The sequence below is a fragment of the Zalophus californianus genome, chromosome 2 (assembly GCF_009762305.2).
Source record: "Zalophus californianus isolate mZalCal1 chromosome 2, mZalCal1.pri.v2, whole genome shotgun sequence".
NCBI classification, from domain to species: domain Eukaryota; kingdom Metazoa; phylum Chordata; class Mammalia; order Carnivora; family Otariidae; genus Zalophus; species Zalophus californianus.
In genome coordinates this window covers 62427927-62447962 of record NC_045596.1, presented here as the reverse complement: position 1 = coordinate 62447962, position 20036 = coordinate 62427927, and the positions used below count along the sequence as shown (strand labels likewise).

The window sequence follows — 20036 nt, the reverse complement described above, 5'->3', positions numbered from 1 at the left end:
TACTAAACACCTTTGGCATCCTGTGAATTTATCATATAATACTTAACACTATGGCTATTTATGTAGCAACATTACCTCCTACTAGACTTCCTAAGGGGGAAATATCCATAAGGGAAAAGTTCCTTAAAGGAAATATCTACAGAGCCATGTACACAATAAGCATTTATATATAAATACATATACACATACATATATATGTGTGTGTATATAAATGTTTATATATATAATATATAAATATAGAAGTTGAATGCTAAAAAAAAAAAAGAAGTTGAATGCTGACATAAATAACCATACATATTATATTGATAAAGAAGTATAAAACAGTATGATAACATACCTAATGGGTAATATGTGCCATTAAATTTCAAACCTGAATATGGCCTAAATTTAAAGAACATAAAGTAACTAGGTTTTCAAACTATTAGACTACCAATATTAATGCCAAAGGGAAAAAAAAAATCAAATCCACATGTTCTTACACAACATGAAATTCAAATACCAGAACGTATTATTTACTCTTCATATATATTAGCAGTTTTGTTTTATAACTAAACATACATATTAGAAAGTTGACAGCATATAAAAATAGTAAAAAGAATAAATAATAAAAAGAATAAAAAGAATTCTCCCTTACTTCGAGTTAGTTTTGGAAATCTTTTTTTCAGCTTTTTCTTTAATTGATTAAGCTCGGGCATTATTTCTGGAACAGCTACATAAAAGTCTGATTGAATTTCATCATCCAAAATCTGAAAATCAGGGGAAAAAAGATAACCTTAGATTATATGAAAAGGTTTATCCTTCTGAAAATAAAGTATAATGTAGTAATTTCCCTTATAATTTAGAAAACAGACATTAAGCACAATTCTTTCCTTCAAAGATCCTACAAACACATTTACCAATTATGAAAACCATTAGAACCAAAACATTTTCTGATGTTCTCTTTTAAAAATAGCCACATCCTTTAAAACAAAACAAAACAAAACAAAAACCCATTTACTGGGTTTAATTCTTCTGTGGGGTTATGTTAGGCAAAGGTGTAATCAACTAGAAGATAGCACTGATGTGTATACATGGCTCATATAATCCTACAAAGTTGAATTCATATGTCCATTAAAACTGAAGAAACAATGCTGAAAATTTTGCAATATAACATGTTAAATTAATAACACTCAAATAAACTAGCAACCAAATCACTAGCAACCACACTGCTTTCCTAAATTTAGAGCATCAAGAGAACTAATCTATAATTATTTTCACAAAGAACTGAAACTAAAATTCTATTTGCCTCCAATAACTAAAAATAAAAGAGGAATGGGATGGTCAAAGACAAATTCATTTATAATTTATCTATCCACACTCTAATTCCATTTTAATAGCAAAAAGAATAATATCCAATTTTTAAAAGACCGTTTTAATTAATTCAGGCAAGCATCCGAAATAATTATTAGACTACTACAATATACTCCATTTAAACATTTAGTTGATTACAAAATGATTACAAAAACATTTAGTTGATTACAAAAAAGCAAATTTTTACAATAATACTGCTAGGACAACAAATATTTTACCAATGATTCTTTTTGCATATAATATTACCACAATATGTCATTCAAAGACATGGTTTGGTGTTATACAGTGAACCCTAAAATCTTGTACCATGGCAAAATTAAGCAGTGATTCTGGAATTTAACCTTCCTGTTATTATTCTTATTTTTCCAAATTCTTTACTCCCTAAATAGCTTACTGTGGTCCCCTTAATAGTAACAACTTGCATTAGATGAGCACTTAGCACATGGACCAAGCATTCTGCTGAACATGTCAAATGATTTAGTTCATCCAGTCTTTATAATAACCCTATGAGGCCAGTACTAATATTGACCACACATCCCAGATCAGGAAACTGAGGGCTTAGAACAGATTAGTCAGTCTGTGCACTTATAAAGAGCAGATCCAGATTTCAAACACATGCAATGGCTCTTATTCATAGAAATATGAAAACAGAGGCAATTTTGAAATGTCAAAGAACTGCGTGTGAAATTTCTACTCTAAGACCTTTTAAGACGGATTTTATGACATGCTCCTTTAAATTTAAAATTGTTTAAAAGTTATGTTAAAGTTAACCTTAAGATCACCTCTTGGAATAATACAAAACTATATAAATGAAAACTATGCTTTAGAGACAAATAAAAATGAAGTTATGAAACAAAATGAATTTATTAAAGGCCTAACTTAAGAAATGACTATTAGTTCATTAAATTTACCTTACATCTACCTTCTATAAGTGCTAAGTAAAATAGTATTTAACCTAACTAAAAAGTACAGAAATGTGTAAAAAAAAAAAATTACAGTCATGATACTATCTACCAAAAGTGTCTTGAAATTATTTCATAATCTGAATAGCTTCTAAAAATAACATGGATGAGGGGCACTTGGGTGGCTCAGTCGGTTGGGCAGCTGACTCTGGTTTTGGCTCAGGTCTTGAGCTCCAGCAACTCTGCTTAAGGATTCTTCCTCTCCCTCTGCCCCTCTCCCCATTTGTGTGCGTACTCTCTGTCTCTCTCTCAGGTAAAAATATAAATCTTTAAAAAATTTTAAAAAATCAAATAACATGGATAAGCTTTGAAAGATTCCATGGGGTAACTTGCAAGAATATGTTAGTGATGCCTTATACAACTGGCATTTTCCCTCTAGTAATCAATCACCACTGGCACCCTTAAAGAGAAATTCTGTACTGTAACATCTTATTTACCAAATAATTTCAAAATATACTTGGTTTCCTTATTTGGGTTACTTTTTCAAATATGTTTTATTTAACAAACTTAATTCTACAGAAGACTTTCTGCTCCTTTACCATTTCTTTCTTGAGAAGTAATTTCTTGCTTAACATTTAACTTCATTTAAACTCTATTGTTGTTTTGACAGTTCTACAAGACACTCTTACGCTTTCAGAAAAAAAAAAACAAACAAACAGATGGAAGGCAGTACACTGATTTAATAAGAATAGTTAGTTCTCTGGCTCCAGAAACTAAGCTCTATTCTCTAATTCCAAAGAATCTGTGGTATTGCTTATTTTTTAAAAATTAAAAGAATTTTAATAATTTTATTAAATTAAAGCTTATGATACATCAGAAACAACTGGGTACCACCCTCTGACTTTAACCCAGAGTCTGCATGAAAGCATAATCTCTTTGTATTTTCCATTAGTGCTACTCCCAAAAATCATTCTGGAGACTCTCCTTAAAAATCCAGAATCCCCAGGGTGCCTGAGTGGCTCAGTTGGTTGAGCGGCTGCCTTCGGCTCGGGTCATGATCCTGGAGTCCTGGGATCGAGTCCCGCATCCGGCTCCCTGCTCAGCGGGGAGTCTGCTTCTCCCTCTGACCCTCCCCCTCTCATGCTCTCTCTATCTCATTCTCTCTCTTAAATAAATAAATAAAATCTTTTAAAAAAAATCCAGAATCCCCACCACATTTAGAGTACTACTGGGGTGGAAAAAAACACACTACAAGCACTCTTGTACATCCCAAAGAAGGGCCCAGTTCAAACTTTCCCCAAATCAAAATCTGGATGTGGAGCAAAGAGAAATTTTCAAATCACTTTCTCCTGTTCTAAAAACAAAAAGGTATTCTATAACTTAAACAATTAAATTTAGAAGACTTTTGAAATTCATATTTTCAGAAATAACGCCCAAAATTCAACAGACATGCCTCTTCTTCCCTCTTAAAAAACAAAATAAAACAAAAAAACATTGTTCTGCTTGCAAACAAGCTCCACAAATTCTTTGTTACTTTCTTAACACAGGCTACATAACCACTTGTTGCCTCATGCTGAGCCTATGCCACTCTGAAGTGGTTGGAGAGTAAAAGTTAAGAGTAATCAGGAGTATTGTATTACTACAGAGGTCAGATGTTATCCTTTGTGATCTATAAAGTTAATCACACTTTTCACTCCAAGAAGGCAAAACAAATATTTGATCTTCAAAACATGAACAGTGATATTCATGAATGCTACCTTTTAAATTCCATTTTAAATCTCGCATTCAAAACCACAGAGAGTCATATTGCCCTTTCCAGTCTACCCACAAAAACTCTTACAAACAGGGGCGCCTGGGTGGCTCAGTTGGTTAAGCGACTGCCTTTGGCTCGGGTCATGATCCTGGAGTCCCGGGATCGAGTCCCACATCGGGCTCCCTGCTCGGCAGGGAGTCTGCTTCTCCCTCTGACCCTCTTCCCTCTTGTGCTATCTCTCATTCTCTCTCTCTCAAATAAATAAATAAAATCTTTAAAAAAAAAACTCTTACAAACATATAGGAAGCAAGGGGTTAAAAAAATCATGATGTAAATCAAGCATAATTAATATCAGACTGTCTGGATAGTTTTTTCTTAGCTTGATTTTGAGACTCAAAAGAGCAGGAAAATTTTTCCCTGTTCTATAAAGCTGTACTAACCATTTGTCAAAAGATATAGGCATGGTGGTTATGTTTCACATGAAATAAATCAATGGATGGCAAAGATAAGAGAACAATTTCTATTACTAATGAATATGAAAACAACACTGTACCTTCTGAATTAGATTAATTCCTCCTGCAAATGCAGCTCCATTTTCTTCTGCTATTTTAATCTCTGATGCATTCTATAAAAATACAATAGTTTGAATATCAATCTTTAAACAAATTCAGTCTGATTTCAAGTATTTGGTAAGAAATAATATCACAGTTCAAAATAAAAATTATGGTTTTTACTTTTAACTGAAAATGCATCATTTCTCAATCAGATGCATCAGAGATACTGTATACTGAACAAGTTTACTTTGTAGTAGATTAAGGTGTTTCTTGAATAACACATGAGGAAATACACTGAAATGACATATTAGGAACCTAAGAAGTGGCTCAATCTAATTCTTCAATGCCTTCAATACATCATCTTCCAAAAGTAAAAGATTAAGATACATTTAGTTTTGCTAACTTAAATGGAGACACCAAACCAAAAAGGAAAAATTACTTAAGGAATGCTAGAATCAAAACTATATTGTACACCTGAAACTAATATAACACTGTATGTTAACTAACTAGAATTAAAAACTTAAAAAAAAAATTTTAGCCAGTTGTCTAAAAATTCAAAAGAAAAATATACAGTAGGGGTGCCTGGGTGGCTCAGTCATTAAGTATCTGCCTTCGGCTCAGGTCATGGTCCCAGGGTCCTGGGATCAAGCCCCATATGAGGCTCCCTGCTCAGCAGGGAACCTGCTTCTCCCTCTCCCACTCCCCCTACTTGTGCTCTCTCACTCTCTCTCTCTCGCTGTGTCTCTCTGTCAAATAAATAAATAAAATCTTTAAAAATATATATATATACATACAGTATTAGTTATTTTCTATGTTCCCTTTATGCCATTTGGTTTTACTGTGAAAATATATCACTCCCTTAAGTCACTCAAGTTTTGTAGCATTCCAACAGCTATATTCTCCACTTTTCTAGAAAAAAAAAAATCTCTTCCTTGAAAGTGAAGCAGATACAGAAAAATCAAAACACTCTACAAAACAAATTCATAAATACATTTCAAATGTTTATAATACAAAAAGACTGACAAAGAGCCATATGATTCTATTTGTTACAGCCTCGACTTTCCTGGTTTTCCAGACTACATATTTTTAAGTGTGGTTTCTGTGTCTTCACAGCACTAAGTGGGCCCATTGCTTTAAAACAATTTTACTGGGCACCTGGGTGGCAAAGTCAGTTAAGCATCTGTCTTCAACTCAGGTCATGATCTCAGGGTCCTGGGATCAAGCCCTACCCCACATCGGGCTCCCTCTCAGCAGGGAGCCTGCTTCTCCCTCTCCCTCTGCCTCCGCTCCCCCTGCTTGGGTGCTTGTGTGCTTGCATGTGCGCACATGCGCTCTTCCTCTCTCTCTGTCAAATAAATAAAAATCTTTAAAAAAAAATAATAATCTCATTGTTTTTGTTTGAAGAGAGTACTCTGAGTAGGAAACAGGAGGTAGTAGGACAAATTCTCTGTTTCTCTTCAGTTTCTTGTGAGAAACATAATGTAGTAGATTAATAATGATGAAATTAATATTCTAGTTTAGCTCTTTCTCAAATGACATAACCTCAAATAAGTCATCTAACTGCCTCAAATGGGGAAAACAAGACTATGTGAATAGTCTACTCATTCAGTTAATCTAAGCACTGATTAATGTGATACGTGCAAAAAATTAAATGATATGAAAAGTTGACAAAGGTTACTCACCCCTGTAAATACAGCAACTTTATTGGTTTCTGAAACGAATGGGTATGGAAAACGAAGAACACTGGCAAATGGCTCCACTTTTTTCTAGATACACAACAATGGAAAAATAATAATGAAAAATTCATTCATCTTTTCTATATATCTCACATCTATAAAAAAACAAAACTGATGTTTTGTTTTCAATGTTTTAATTCTACCATATGTCCTCTAATTAATCTAGAACTATTCACTGATTACAATTTAAAGCATAAGAGACTATTTCTTTTCTAAGAAATCATAATGAAAATCTGCATCTCTCTCTCCACCTCCATACTGCCACAGCACTTGGCTTCTACCTCTACATCATTCATCACAATCTCTCATGTATTTAGTGATGTGTTTGCATATCCATATCTTCCGCAGCACCTAGTATAATGCTTTCTACATGATGGATATCAATAAATGTTTACTAACTTGGGGTGCCTGGGGGGCTCAGTCGTTAAGCGTCTGCCTTCGGCTCAGGTCATGATCCCAGGGTCCTGGGATCGAGCCCCGCATCAGGCTCCCCGCTCAGCGGGAAGCCTGCTTCTCCCTCTCCCACTCCCCCTGCTTGTGTTCCCTCTCTCACTTTGTCTCTCTCTGTCAAATAAATAAATAAAATCTTTAAAAAATAATAATAATGTTTACTAACTTGAATTAAATTCAAAAGAACATGTAGTTTTTTAACACCACCAAGGAGGACATGAGCACAGCTATGCCTAACAGATGACAAAAAATTTCCAGCTAATCCGCTCTGTAGGTCACTATTAACACCAAATCTAAGCCAGAGTGCCAAGCCTGAAAGGCTCTTCTGAGTGGGTCTATTTTGAAACAACATGGACTGCCCACCAATTTCGAAGATTTTCGGGAAGTCAGTTGGAAAATCCAAAATATATAATGGCATGCATTAAGGCACCCAAATATGGATGGAGATGCTACAGGGCCTCAGAACTTTTTGGTTCAGTTTTCTAGCCAAGGACCTGTCTAGTCCTGTGGCTCATATCACTTAGACTTCACATGGAAAATCTAGGCCCATAGTTTTAGTACAGTTTTAAGCTCTAGAAGAAAGGGAAAAAAGGTTGTTCCCTAATTAAGACTGATTGAAAGGTTATATTTTTAGCAAAACTTTATTTTGAGTAGAGATAACCTCCTGAGGATTTCTTTTCAGACAAGAAAGAACAAACTCGGGGCGCCTTTAACTGGCTCAGTCGTTAAAGCGTCTGCCTTCAGCTCAGGTCAGGATCCCAGGGTCCTGGGATCGAGCCCCACATCCGGCTCCCTGCTGGGGGGGGGTAGGGATGCCTGCTTCTCCCTCTCCCACTCCCCCTGCTTGTGTTCCCTCTCTCACTATCTCTCTCTCTCTGTGTCAAATAAATAAATAAAATCTTTAAAAAATAATAATAATAAAGTACCAACATTGGTTAAAAAAAAAAGAACAAACTCTTAAGCACACTTGACATCAGACATGCAACTCAATTTTACCGACTGGCATTCCTTTGCCATTAACATGTCACAACTAGTTTCAGTAAATATTTCAATGGCAAGTAATCACAATAGAAGCATCCCCTGGGGAAATACTGGCTTGTTGTATAAGCACTCTATCAAAAACAAAAAGTGTCTTAGGAAGACAATAGTACCCTTTCAATGTTAATAGTCTACAAGTGGCTTTCATTTATGAAATGAAGCTTGTGGTCCTACAACTCTTCATTATGAATCACAGTTGACCACTAAAGAGCTCGGGTGTTGGGGCACTACCCCCAGCACAGTGGAAAAGCTGCAGGTAACATTTGACTCCCCCAAAACTTAACTACTAATAGCCTACTATTGACCAAAAGCTTTATCGATAACATAAACAGTCAACCAACACATATTTGGTATGTTGTCTGTATTAGATACTGTATTCTTATAACAAAGAAACTAGAGAAAAGAAAATATTAAGAAAATAAGAAAGAGAAAATACATTTATAGTAGTATACTGCCTTTATAAAAAAAAAAAACTCTGCATGTAAGTGGATCCTCACAGTTCAAAACTATGTTATTCAAGGGTCAACAAGGGTCAACAGTACATTAATGGCTGACTGAGAAAGTGAGAAAGTATCTTGGATACTACAACATTTTTAAAATAAAAGAACTAACAGTAAAATTGTGCTATAAAATAAAATTACAGCATGGCTGGTATAAACTGTTTCTAAGAAATAAGAACTACGAAATAAGATAGACCTTGATTCAAATCCTAACTTCATCTCTTATTCTGTGACCATGAACAAGTTACTTCAGTTTCTCTGTCTCAGCTTCCTCTTTTGAGGTTATTATAGGATTAAATAAGAAAATGCATGCAAAGCACTTAGCATTGTGGCTGGTACACAGAAAGTTTCCTGTAAATGTTGACTGTGATTATTAAACACTTAGCAAGTCCTTTACATGCACTGTCTCATTTAATCCTCTTAAAAACTGTGTAAACTAAGCATTTTATCTCCCTTTATAAAGAGGTGGGGAAAAAATAGATCTGAAAAGGTTAAACCAGAAACCCAAAGTCAAAAAGCAAGTAAGTGGTGACACCAGGATTCTGGCCTGTACTGTAATGTGACTCCAGGGCCCATGCTCTTAAGCGCTACACTATATAACCTCCTCCCCTAAGTGTTCAACTATTGTTGTTGTGGAGGTTGTTAAATTGTATTCAAAAATTTGTACCTTCTAGTTTGACCAAAAAAAGACATCCTCAGAATAAAAATTAAAATACCATTTCCAAGAAAATTAGATTTCTTAAAAGAGATTTAGAGTTGTAATGGACCTCAACTCTAATTCAGTATTTTTACTACTTTTAGAGTTTTATAAACAAAAGTCATCCAAGGAACTGCATAGAAACAAATAAAGCAGAAAAGTTTTGGTTGAAGCAAGAGTGAGGGGTTTGGCACCCCACTGATGCAAACTTAGTCTCAACGCAGGACTCCAAGGAACATACCTCTAATCCCAAACCCTCATTTACAGAAAAGGAATATGACACCCAGGCAGCTTAAGTCATTTTTCAAAGTTACAGTAATACCTCAATTAATTTTAACACTACTTTTGCTGAAATTTATACTAGTGATTTTCAGGTAACTAGGAGATGAATGTTCATTGACTCTGCAGAGTATGTTCAATGTATTTTTATATTTGGAAAATAAAAACAAAATTTTTCATCCCATAGTATAGAAAGAGCATAAGACTTCCCAAAAATTATTATAGGAAACAAGGAACTTTAAAAATTAAGAAACAGCAATTCATACAGCCCCTGTTCACAAATAAATTTATTTTAGTTGAGTCTACATACCTTTTTCCCCAATGCCATATCCAGTGTCAAATCAAGATAAACACCTTGCTTTGGATTAGTAAAGTCTAGAGTTTGAAATTTCTTAAGTAACTGAATAGCTTTCTCCACCTCATATATCCGTCTTGGGTATAAATGCTTTAAGTAGACATCATCCTCAGGTTCGCCTTCCCTAAAGGAGTATGACTTTATTTTTTCTATCTCATCTTTTTTCTCATCTGATGCTTTGTCTTTCACACCTTTTTTTGTTTTCTTTGCAGGCCTTAAAAAAAGACAAATTCAAGATCAGTTATCTCAGTACATATTCTAAGAAACTTTTTTTTTTAAACCAATGTAGGGGCACCTGGGTGGCTCAGTCAGTTAAGCATCTGCCTTCGGCTCAGGTCATGACCTCAGGATCCTGGGATCAGGCCCTACATCAGGCTCCCTGCTTAGCTGGGAGCCTGCTTCTCCCTCTCCTCCCTGCTCAAGCTCTCTCTGGCTATTTCTGTCGCTATTTCAGTCTGTCTCTCTCAAATAAATAAATAAAATCTTTAAAAAAATAAAAAATAAAAAGCCAATGTACATAAAACACAAAAAATAACAAAAGATAAAGTTTATTTTTATTTTTTAAGTTTATTTTAATTCAAAAGCATAGACTGCTTTACAATGTTTCTAGTTGAACAAATATTAAGTAAACTTTTGTACTGTTTGCAGCTAACCCAAAGTTGGATAAGGCATTGATGCTGCTCTCCAAAAATTTAGAGGAATAGAGGAGACAGACATGCAAACAGATTATTTCAATACAATGGGTAAGTACTTTGACACAGTGTTCTCGGAGCGGCAGGGAAGACATTTAATCCAGTCTAGGAAGCTAGGGAAGTGTTCTAGAGAAGATGACCCTAACATCAATTCTTGAAGAATAAGGAAGAGTTAGCCCAAGTATATACCCAAGAGAGATGAAAACATATGACTACATGAGAACAGGTACACAAATGTTCACTGAGCATTACTCCTAACAGTCAAAAAGTAAAAACCCAAATGTTCAATAACCCAGATGAATGGATACAAAATATGATATATCCACACAATAAAATATTAATCAGCAGTGAAAAGGAATGAAGTACTGATACAAGCTACAGTAAGTATAAACTTTAAAAACATTATGCAAATGAAAGAAGCCAGTCACAAAAGATGACATATTTTATGGTTCCATTTGTATGAAACATCAAGAATGGGCAAATCCATAGAAACTGAAAGTAGATTTAGTGATTGTCCAAGGCTGGGAGAGGAGGTTAGAAAAATGGGGCCTAAACTGCCAATAGGCATGAGGTTTTAGGGCAAGTTAACAAAAATGTTCTAAAAATAACACTGATGGTGGCAAAAGTGTGACTATACTAAAAACCACTGAACTGTACACTTTAAATGGGTAAATTGAATGGTATGTAAATTATATCTCAATAAAGCTATTACCTTAAAAAGTAGAGTTAGCCAGGCAAAGAAACAACATAATAAAAGTATTGAGTCATCAAACAGAATACAAGTACACAAGGAGAGCTATTATAAATTCTGATGAGAGCAGAGGGGGACAAAATTTTTCTCTAAGGGCCAGACAGCAAATATTTTATAGTCTCTTACCTCAGTATTTCAATTATGCCACTGTAATGTGAAGGCAGCCATAGACATTGAAAAATGAATGAGTGTACCCATGTTCCAATAAAACATTATTTACAAACAAATGGCTTAAATTTCCTAATTTTCATGTGTCACAAAATACTGTTTCTTCTTTTTTTATCCAATCACTTAAAAATGTAAGAACTATGTTCATGAACCATACAAAAATAGATGGTAGAACAGATTTTTTGGCCCACTAGACATTGTTTGCTGTCTCCTGAACTACCGGGCAAAACAGAAGGCAAGAAACATCTGAAGATAGGGCTGGAGAATCTAGATCATAGAGGGCCTTCGCTAGAGGCAATGAGAAGCTACACAACAGGAGTGACAACTGTATTTCCAGTAGAATATTCCGGCTACAATATAAGAGACAGATTTGAAGGAAGTTGGATTGGAGACAATATAAAGACTACCCCTCCTTTTCTTCTCAAGGAGGTATGACAGCAGTGATGGTGATAGGCTGGAGAAGATGAGAGATTAGATATTTATAAAGTAAATACTGCAGAAAAATAAAGATGAAAAAAGAAGACTATTTTTATACAATACTTCTGTTTCTGGCTTGGGTGACCAGGCATAGCGTAGTATCATTAAGACCAGAAATAAAGGCAAAACAGGTTTCTTGTGAGATGAGTTCAGTTTGGGGCAATACAGAGTTTGAGTGTGGGGTTAGTTGCATCATCGACCCTAATTTTATCCCCTCTCTTCATTCAAGTCACTTTGCTGAGTGACTTTGCAGTTCCTCCCATTTAAAGGGGTAGAGCATATGTCCCAGCACTTGGATTGGTCATGTGACTAGTTTGGCCAATATAATAAAGCAAAAGTGATAGTTCTCTGCTCTAAGCCTAGGCCAATAAGAAGCTTCATATGTTTCCACTTGCATGCTTGTATTTCTGCCATTTCCATAAGAACATGCTTGTGCCACTCCAAAGGCAGGAGAATAAGAGACTGTGAAACAGAGTTGCCCCCACAAAGCCCAGGCTAGATTGGACAATTCACAACTGATGTGCAGACTCACAGATGTGCAGCAAGCCCAGCCAAAGTCCCAAGAGACACCCATCCAAACCTAGCTTAGATCAGCTGACCCACAGATGTATGGGCAATGATAAAGAATTCTTGAGTGGTTTGGTATATAACAAAAGCTAACAAGGTGTTTACAAAATATCTAGGAAAATATGTTCAACAGGTAAGTTAAGAGAACAGATAAGAGTTTGAACCTAAGAAGACAGAAAAAAAAAAGAGCTAGAGATAATATATATTTTCTCAACACTATTTCAAATCACACCTATAATCTTTTGACCACAGAGTTTTAAATTAGTTAAGTAATATTTCTAGAAAAAGGTTTAAGTTCTGTTGTAAGCAGAATAATGGCTTTCCAACGATGTTATATCTACATGGCAAAAAAGGCTTTGCAGATGTGCTTGGGCTAAAGACTTTGAGATGGGGAGATTATCTGGATAATCCAGGGGCCAATCTAATCACACAAGTCCTTGAAAGCACAGAAACTTTCCTCTTTCCCCCCTACATTTGAAAGAGATGGGAAGAGACAGAAGAAATTCGAGCATGAAAGGGAATCTGCCATTCCGGCTTTGAAGATGGAGGAAAGGGGCCACAAGCCCAGGAATGTCGGTAGCCTCTCAAAAGTGGGAATGGAGAAGAAACAGATACTCCCCTAGAGCTTCTAGAGAGGAAGGAAGCCCTGCTGACACCCTGATTTTAGCCCAGTGAGATCCATGACAGACTTGACCTATAGAACTGCAAGATAACAAACTTCTGATGTTTTAAACCACAAAGTTTGTGGTAATTTGTTAACAGAAAACAAATACAGGTCCTATAAAATTTATGTGACAGAAACAGATGACAGTAAAATAAATTTTTAAAAAAGAAACTCAAAATCCAATCCAATGTATAATTCCATTCACACTCTTTAGCCCTCAATGAATCCTTATTACCACAACTAACAGCATCCTCCCAGCTAATAAGCAATTCACAGAATAGCAGATAATGACAATGCTCATTTTTAATGGGACACAGGTGTCCTTCTGGACTGATGACAACAAGTCTAAGCAGGTGTCCAAGTGTATGGATGCAACATGCCTCAATAGCTACTTTGGAAGTACTCCACAAAATTCCAAATCTTCCAAACTAGAGAAATCACATTTTAATTTTATATTTAGTAAAAGAATAGGGAGGCCAATAAAAGAAGGAGCCTAAAGAGAATGTTTTAGTAAAATACTCTCCATCTAAACAAAACAAATAAATGTCCTAGCTGTAACCTACAGACTTACTTTACATAAATGCTGATTTCACCACAAAATTTTTTATCATGGCCAAACCTGTCCATTTAAATTGCAATTAATATCAAATTCCCCAGTGACTGAAACATGATTTTTAAATTCATAAATATATTCAACACCCAATAGAAGTCTGATACATAGAGTGCATTGAGTATACAGCAATTTGTTTATTTATACTTTGGTCCTTGTTTCACAAAATATTTGAGGTGATTCAGTAAAAATATTTTTAAGTTACAAATGGAACACTGTTTTAAAGAAAAAAAAGCATAATATCATTATAACAGAGATCAAATAGGACTCTAAAAAAAACACTTTCTTCCAAAATTAAAAAAAAGCACAACTGAACAAAATCTGTCAATAATTAATTTAATAGACCCACTGTCAGTTTTCCATGACCCTTCAAAAAATGCCTATCTTTATTCATTAGAATCATATCCAGAAGACCTCTGTTGTTCATGCAATTCTGTAAGGCCCTATCAGGAGAGCTTAAATACTTTGATTCTTGGGGAATAAAAATAAATCATACTTAAAAAAGGTTTTTGCCAAGGTGAGGGAAAAATGCCTGGCAGTCTGAATCAAAGAAAATTTAGCTGCAGTTACCTGGGTACCTAAACCACATAGATTAAATGAGTAATAATAGATTATACTCAGTGACACCCGGGTGGCTCAGTTGTTAAGCATCTGCCTTCGACTAAGGTCAGGGTCCCAGGGTCCTGGGATCAAGCCCCGCATCGGGCTCCCTGCTCCGCGGGAAGCCTGCTTCTCCCTCTCCCCCTCCCCCTGCTTGTGTTCCCTCTCTCGCTGTGTCTCTGTCAAATAAATAAATGAAATCTTTAAAAAAAGAGAGAGATTATACTAAGGTAATAACTTTCCCCCTGCCTCATCTGTCCCTTAACTCCAAAAGCATGAAAGGAAAAATAACTCCATGGTCATACTCAAATAAAACAAACAAAAAAATTCAGTGCTATAATAAAGCTCACTTCAAGACCTTTAAAGATCTGTGACCCCAGAGATCCAAGACCCTTCAAGGCTGAAAAACCCTTTACATTGAGGAATTAGGGGATGGAAGTTGGGGGGCATGGTGATACACAACTTCTGTCAAACTAAACAGAATTATTAATGGAATGCAAACATCTGGACATCTCATTTCTCAGTATAATCATGTAAATAAATTCACTAATATCTCTGACCCTGGTTTATTCATGAAACTAAATGCAGAAGTTCTGCTTATGGGGCGCCTGGGTGGCTCAGTTGGTTAAGCGACTGCCTTCGGCTCAGGTCATGATCCTGGAGTCCTGGGATCGAGTCCCGCATCGGGCTCCCTGCTCAGCGGGTGTGTCTGCTTCTCCCTCTGACCCTCCTCCCTCTCGTGCTCTCTATCTCTCATTCTCTCTCTCTCAAATAAATAAATAAAATCTTTAAAAAAAAAAAGAAGTTCTGCTTATGCTTATAATGTCAAAGTCAAAAGAATAAAACCCAGTCAATAATACAAATAAATGAAAATTAAAAAATAAAAACTGGAAAGAGTATTAACAACTAGAGAGTCGGATAAAATCACTTTTCTTGAATGCATCACAAAGCTGAGATCACAGGTCAACCAAGTAGCCTTAAATCCAAGAAGAATCAGCCCACATTCCCTTCTCCCACTCCACATGCATACTCAGGACACTCTCACCTATAGCAGAGTATAAGAGGAAGGGAAACAGGTAATAATGTTAGGGCTACTAGAAAGCCCCTGGGACATTCACACACAACGGGAATTCATACTCAATTTGTAGGCTATACTCAATTTGTAGGCTCTTTCCACAGACCTCCACCAGATGCTCCTGGGAAAGACTGGAGCAGGCCAGGAGCCCAGAAAGCCTCCCTAAAGAGTACAGGCACAGAGATTAGCCACTGCTGCTAGAAAGGCATGTAACCCTGAAACCATGTAGGGCACAGGTAATCACCCATGTGCATAGGGAAAAGAAAGAAGAAAAAACAGAAAAACTTCTACCCTTAGGGGTAGGTCAGGAAACAGTCCGGAGCACAGTATCCTCTACCAGTACAGTAAAGCTGGGGGTAAGGGCCTGGACACTCTGGCAAAGACCAGCAGTAGAGAAATACTATGGGGAGAAGGGATAGAAATACTGAGAAAACTCCATCCCGAAGGTCCAGCCACACTGGGCCCACTTAGGATAAAGTCTGATTTGGAAAACAGAGAATCCCTCCTGCACCCATCTCCAGACTAGCAAGCACTAATAAGCAACAGCAATCTACACTAGGGAAGGAGCAAGAGTATAAAGAGAGACCTCCCCCTCTGAGGCACAACTGCCTGCATTGGCAAGGCAGAAAACAGAGCATAAAACGGGAACACTGAGAAAAACCTTCCAAGCAACCCAGCCCCCATCCTACGCACAAGGTAAAGTACAGAAATTTGAAGCTGGTGGTAACCATAGCAACAACAAAAGCAAAACCTAGCTCGACTTCTGACTGGACTAATTCAACACTGTGACAACAGGCATGTGCATTCCCGGGCATAAATACTAGGTACTTTGGTTTCAACTGTTCTACACAAGATGTTTGGCAGTCAATAAAAAATTTTGAGATACATGAAGAAGAAAAAGAACCTATTATCAACAGAGAAACAGAACCAAAGTCAGAGATGAACAAAGTGGCCTTTTTTATCAGGGATCTGCCACCGGCAAACCATGAGTATATGCACAGACATGGACCAATGAAGGGATTCAAAATGACAAGAGAAAAAGAGAGAAGCAAGCACAAGCCTCTCCATCCTGTCTCAGATCCTGATAAATTTTTTTTTGCCGTACAAAAACGATTTTTTAGTGTATTATAAAGTCAGTACATTAAAAAATTAAAACCACAGGGGCACCTGGGTGGCACAGTGGGTTAAGCACCCAACTCTTGGTTTCAGCTCTGGCTGTGATCTCAGAATCATGAGAAAAGCACCACATCAGGCTCTGTGTTCATCAAGGAGTCTGCTTGGGATTCTCTCTCCCCTGTCCCTCTCTGTCCTCCCCACTGCATGCATGCATGCTTGGGCACTCTTGCTCTCAAATAAATAAATAAATAATCTTTAAAAAAATGACCACAACTTCTCATCAAGCTACTGAGTAACTCTCATTGTCAGACATGAAAAAAAATTAAAACTTGATACTATTTATGACCTATCAAATTGGCAAAGTTCAAAAATTTTAACTATACTATATATGGAAAAGTAGGCATTCTAATACAATATACTGGTAAGGCCATAAATTAGCAATATCTCTATGAAGGCAATTTAGTATTACCTATTATCTATCAAAATTATAAATGCACATATCTTTTGATTCAAAAATTTTATTTCTCAGAGTTTATACTACAAATACATTTATAATCTTTGACAAGATCTATGTACATGATTATTCATTTGTAATAGCAAAAGATTGAGAAGATAAATGTGTGCCATAGGGGGAAACAGGTAAGTGGTTAAATAAATTACTGTATATTCACACAATGAAATATTATATGCGTGTTCATTATGGCATTATTTACAATAGCCAAAACATGGAAACAACCTAAATGTCCATTGACAAATGAATGGATAAAGAAAATATGGTACATATACAAAATGAAATAGTATTCAGCCATAAAAAAAGAATGAAATCTTGCCATCTGAGACAACATGGATGGACTGTAAAGGTGTTATGCTAAGTGAAATAAGTCAGAGAATAACAAATGCCATATGATCTCACTTATACATGAAATATTAAAAAAAAAAAAAAAACCCTCACAGATGCAGGGAACAGATTGGTGGTTACCAGAGGCAGGTTACCAGAGGCAGGCAAGCGGTCAAAAGTACAAAATTCCAATTATAAAATAAATAATCATGGGGATGTAATGTACAGCATGGTGACTATTATTAATAATACTGCACTGTCTATCTGAAAGTTACTAAGAACGTGTAAGTCTTCAAAAATTCTCATCACAAGAAAAGAAATTGTAGCTTTGAATAGTGATAGATATTAACCAGACTGACCGTGGTGAGCATTTCCCAAAACATACAAATACTGAATCATTATGTTGTACAAATGACACTAATGTTATATTTCAGTTATATCTCAATAAAAGAAATAACTAGACAGCTCCATCTGAAACAATCTCCAAGATATATTGTTAAGTTAAAAGCAAGCAAGCAAGATGTAGAACAGGATATACAGTTAAATAAGAAACAACAATTCTGACACTAAATGTGTGGATTTCTTTCCCACACCAACCAATTATCTGTTACAAGCCAGGTATCCAACAATGGAAAACAGTTCTGATACTATCTACCTGGATAGGTCCCACAAGTTAAGGACTCAGTTCCATAAGACTGCCCCGACCTCAGATGCCAATCACAATTCAAGGCCTCTGGTATTTCTGGCCAACTGGCTATAAATCAAGGGATCCTGTGACCCCCTCCACAGATTTCATAATTTGCCAGAATAACTCACAGAACTCAGAGAAACACTAATTTAACATTTACCAGTTTATTATGTAATAGAAGATATGATAAAGGATACAGATGAATAGGTAGACAGGGCAAGGTCCACAAGAGTCTGGAGTACAAGAGTTTCTGTTCCCGTTGGGTCTGGGTGCACCACCCTTTGGGCAAATGTGTACGTTCACCAATCCAGAAACTTTTAGAACCTCATAATACAGGGATTTTTATGGAGGTGTGATCGATTATGAATTCAATCTCTAGCTTCTCTGGATGACAGGTGGGGCTGAAAGCTTCTAATCATGGCTTGGTCTTTCTGGTGACCAGCCTCCATCTAGGAGCCCACCAAGAGTTCCTTATTAGAACAAAAGATGAAAAAAAAATAGAACAAAAGATGCTCCTATCACCCAGAAAATTACAAGGGTTTTAGGAGCTTTGTATCAGGAAATGGGTCAAAGAACAAATATTAGAATAATAGATGCTCCTAGTGGAGGGAATTGCCTTACCAGATATCAACTTGTTATGAAGCTATGGTAATTAAGACACTTGGCTATTGGCACAAGTATAGAAAGACAAACTAATAAAGCAAAAAGGGCCCAGCAACAAACCCATACACATGTGGATATCGGAAATATGACAAATATTACAAATCACTATGCGAATAGTTCAATTACGTGGTATTAAGGAAAGGGATTATCCATACGGAAAAGAGTATACTGAGATCCCTAGCTCACACCACACACACACTCAATCAAATCTAGGTGGACTAAGGATTTACATTTGAATGGCAAAACTAAAGACTTTTAGAATGCAGGAAAATATCTTTTTGACTGTTTGGGAGGGAATAATTTCACAAACAAAACCCAAAAGCACTAGCCAAAAGTGACTTATTAGTGTTAAGAACATTTGTTTATTAAAGAAAGTGAAAGACAAGCCAAAAACTGAAAGAACAGAATAGCAACCTATATAACAAAGGATTAATATCCAGGATTTAAATCACTCAGAAGGATTTAAAATCACTCAGAAGATTACAGGAGTTTTAGGAGCTCTGTATCAGGAACTGGAGTCAGAGACTAATATAAATATTTCTTATTATGTCACAAAGTCCTAGCTCCAACACTTACCACCCCTGTGAACCTAGGCAAGTTACATAATCTTTCAACACCATGCTTTTCAACTCAAAAAAGAACATGCTAATAACAGCTTCCACATAAAGTAGCTGCGGAACATAAATCAGCCATTGAATGTCAGTGTTCAATAAATGTTAAGTATTACTATAAGTCATATTTTCCTTTACAACTACAAAAGGTCAAAAAAGCAGAGATGATAAACTTTCACAACTGTATGTCCCTGTACATCTTTATGGGACAAAAGCATGTTTTTTAATCAAAATTTTAAATGAAAACAAACAAAATTAATAAAAAAAAATACTTACTTTGTAGCAGCAGCAAAATGTCTGCTGGGCACCTGAACATATACAGAACAAGGATAAAGAGGTGTCTGATAAGCCATCTTGGAAAGACTATGCTTTTGATGATGTATCAAGACTTGAAAGGAAAAAAACATGTAAAATATTAATATTAACCATTACATCCATAATTTTTACATTCTTAATCAATGTTTTTCAAAACAAAAATAGTCAATACTTTCGGAATCTCAACCATTCTTTAAAAAGTGTAATAGTAGGGGTGGCTGGGTGGCCCAGTCAGTTAAGTGTCCAACTCTTGGTTTCAGCTCAGGTTGTGATCTCAGGATCGCAGGATCAAGTTCAGTGTTGGGCTCCGTGCTCAGTGTGGAGTCTGCTTCGGACTCTCTCCCCGCTCCCTCTGCCCCTCCCACTTGTGCTCTTTCTCTCTCAAATAAATAAATAAATCTTAAAAACAAAAACACTAAGAGTAGAAACTGCAATTCCAGAAAGTAAAGCCAATCAAACATCTAACTGAACAATTCTGTCTTCATTTACTTTTTTGTTTTAGATTTTATTTTTAAGTAATCCCTGCACCCAACATGGGGCTCGAACTTACAACCGTGAGATGGAAAGTCACATGCTCTTACCAACTG

At 36.1% G+C, this 20036-nt stretch overlaps 1 protein-coding gene across 5 annotated transcripts in view; it reads right to left on the bottom strand.

The window, feature by feature from the left end:
• Positions 1 to 20036, bottom strand: part of MRPL1 (mitochondrial ribosomal protein L1) — a 106521-nt gene that overhangs the window by 69895 nt on the left and 16590 nt on the right. For all 5 annotated transcript variants that reach the window (XM_027598925.1, XM_027598929.1, XM_027598926.1 and 2 more), the window contains exons 2-6: positions 19411 to 19522; positions 9570 to 9828; positions 6242 to 6325; positions 4559 to 4630; positions 635 to 746 (exon numbers count right to left, since the gene is read on the bottom strand). In XM_027598925.1, coding sequence (XP_027454726.1) covers positions 635 to 746; positions 4559 to 4630; positions 6242 to 6325; positions 9570 to 9828; positions 19411 to 19522 — 639 coding nt within the window. The remainder of the gene's footprint in view (positions 1 to 634; positions 747 to 4558; positions 4631 to 6241; positions 6326 to 9569; positions 9829 to 19410; positions 19523 to 20036) is intronic.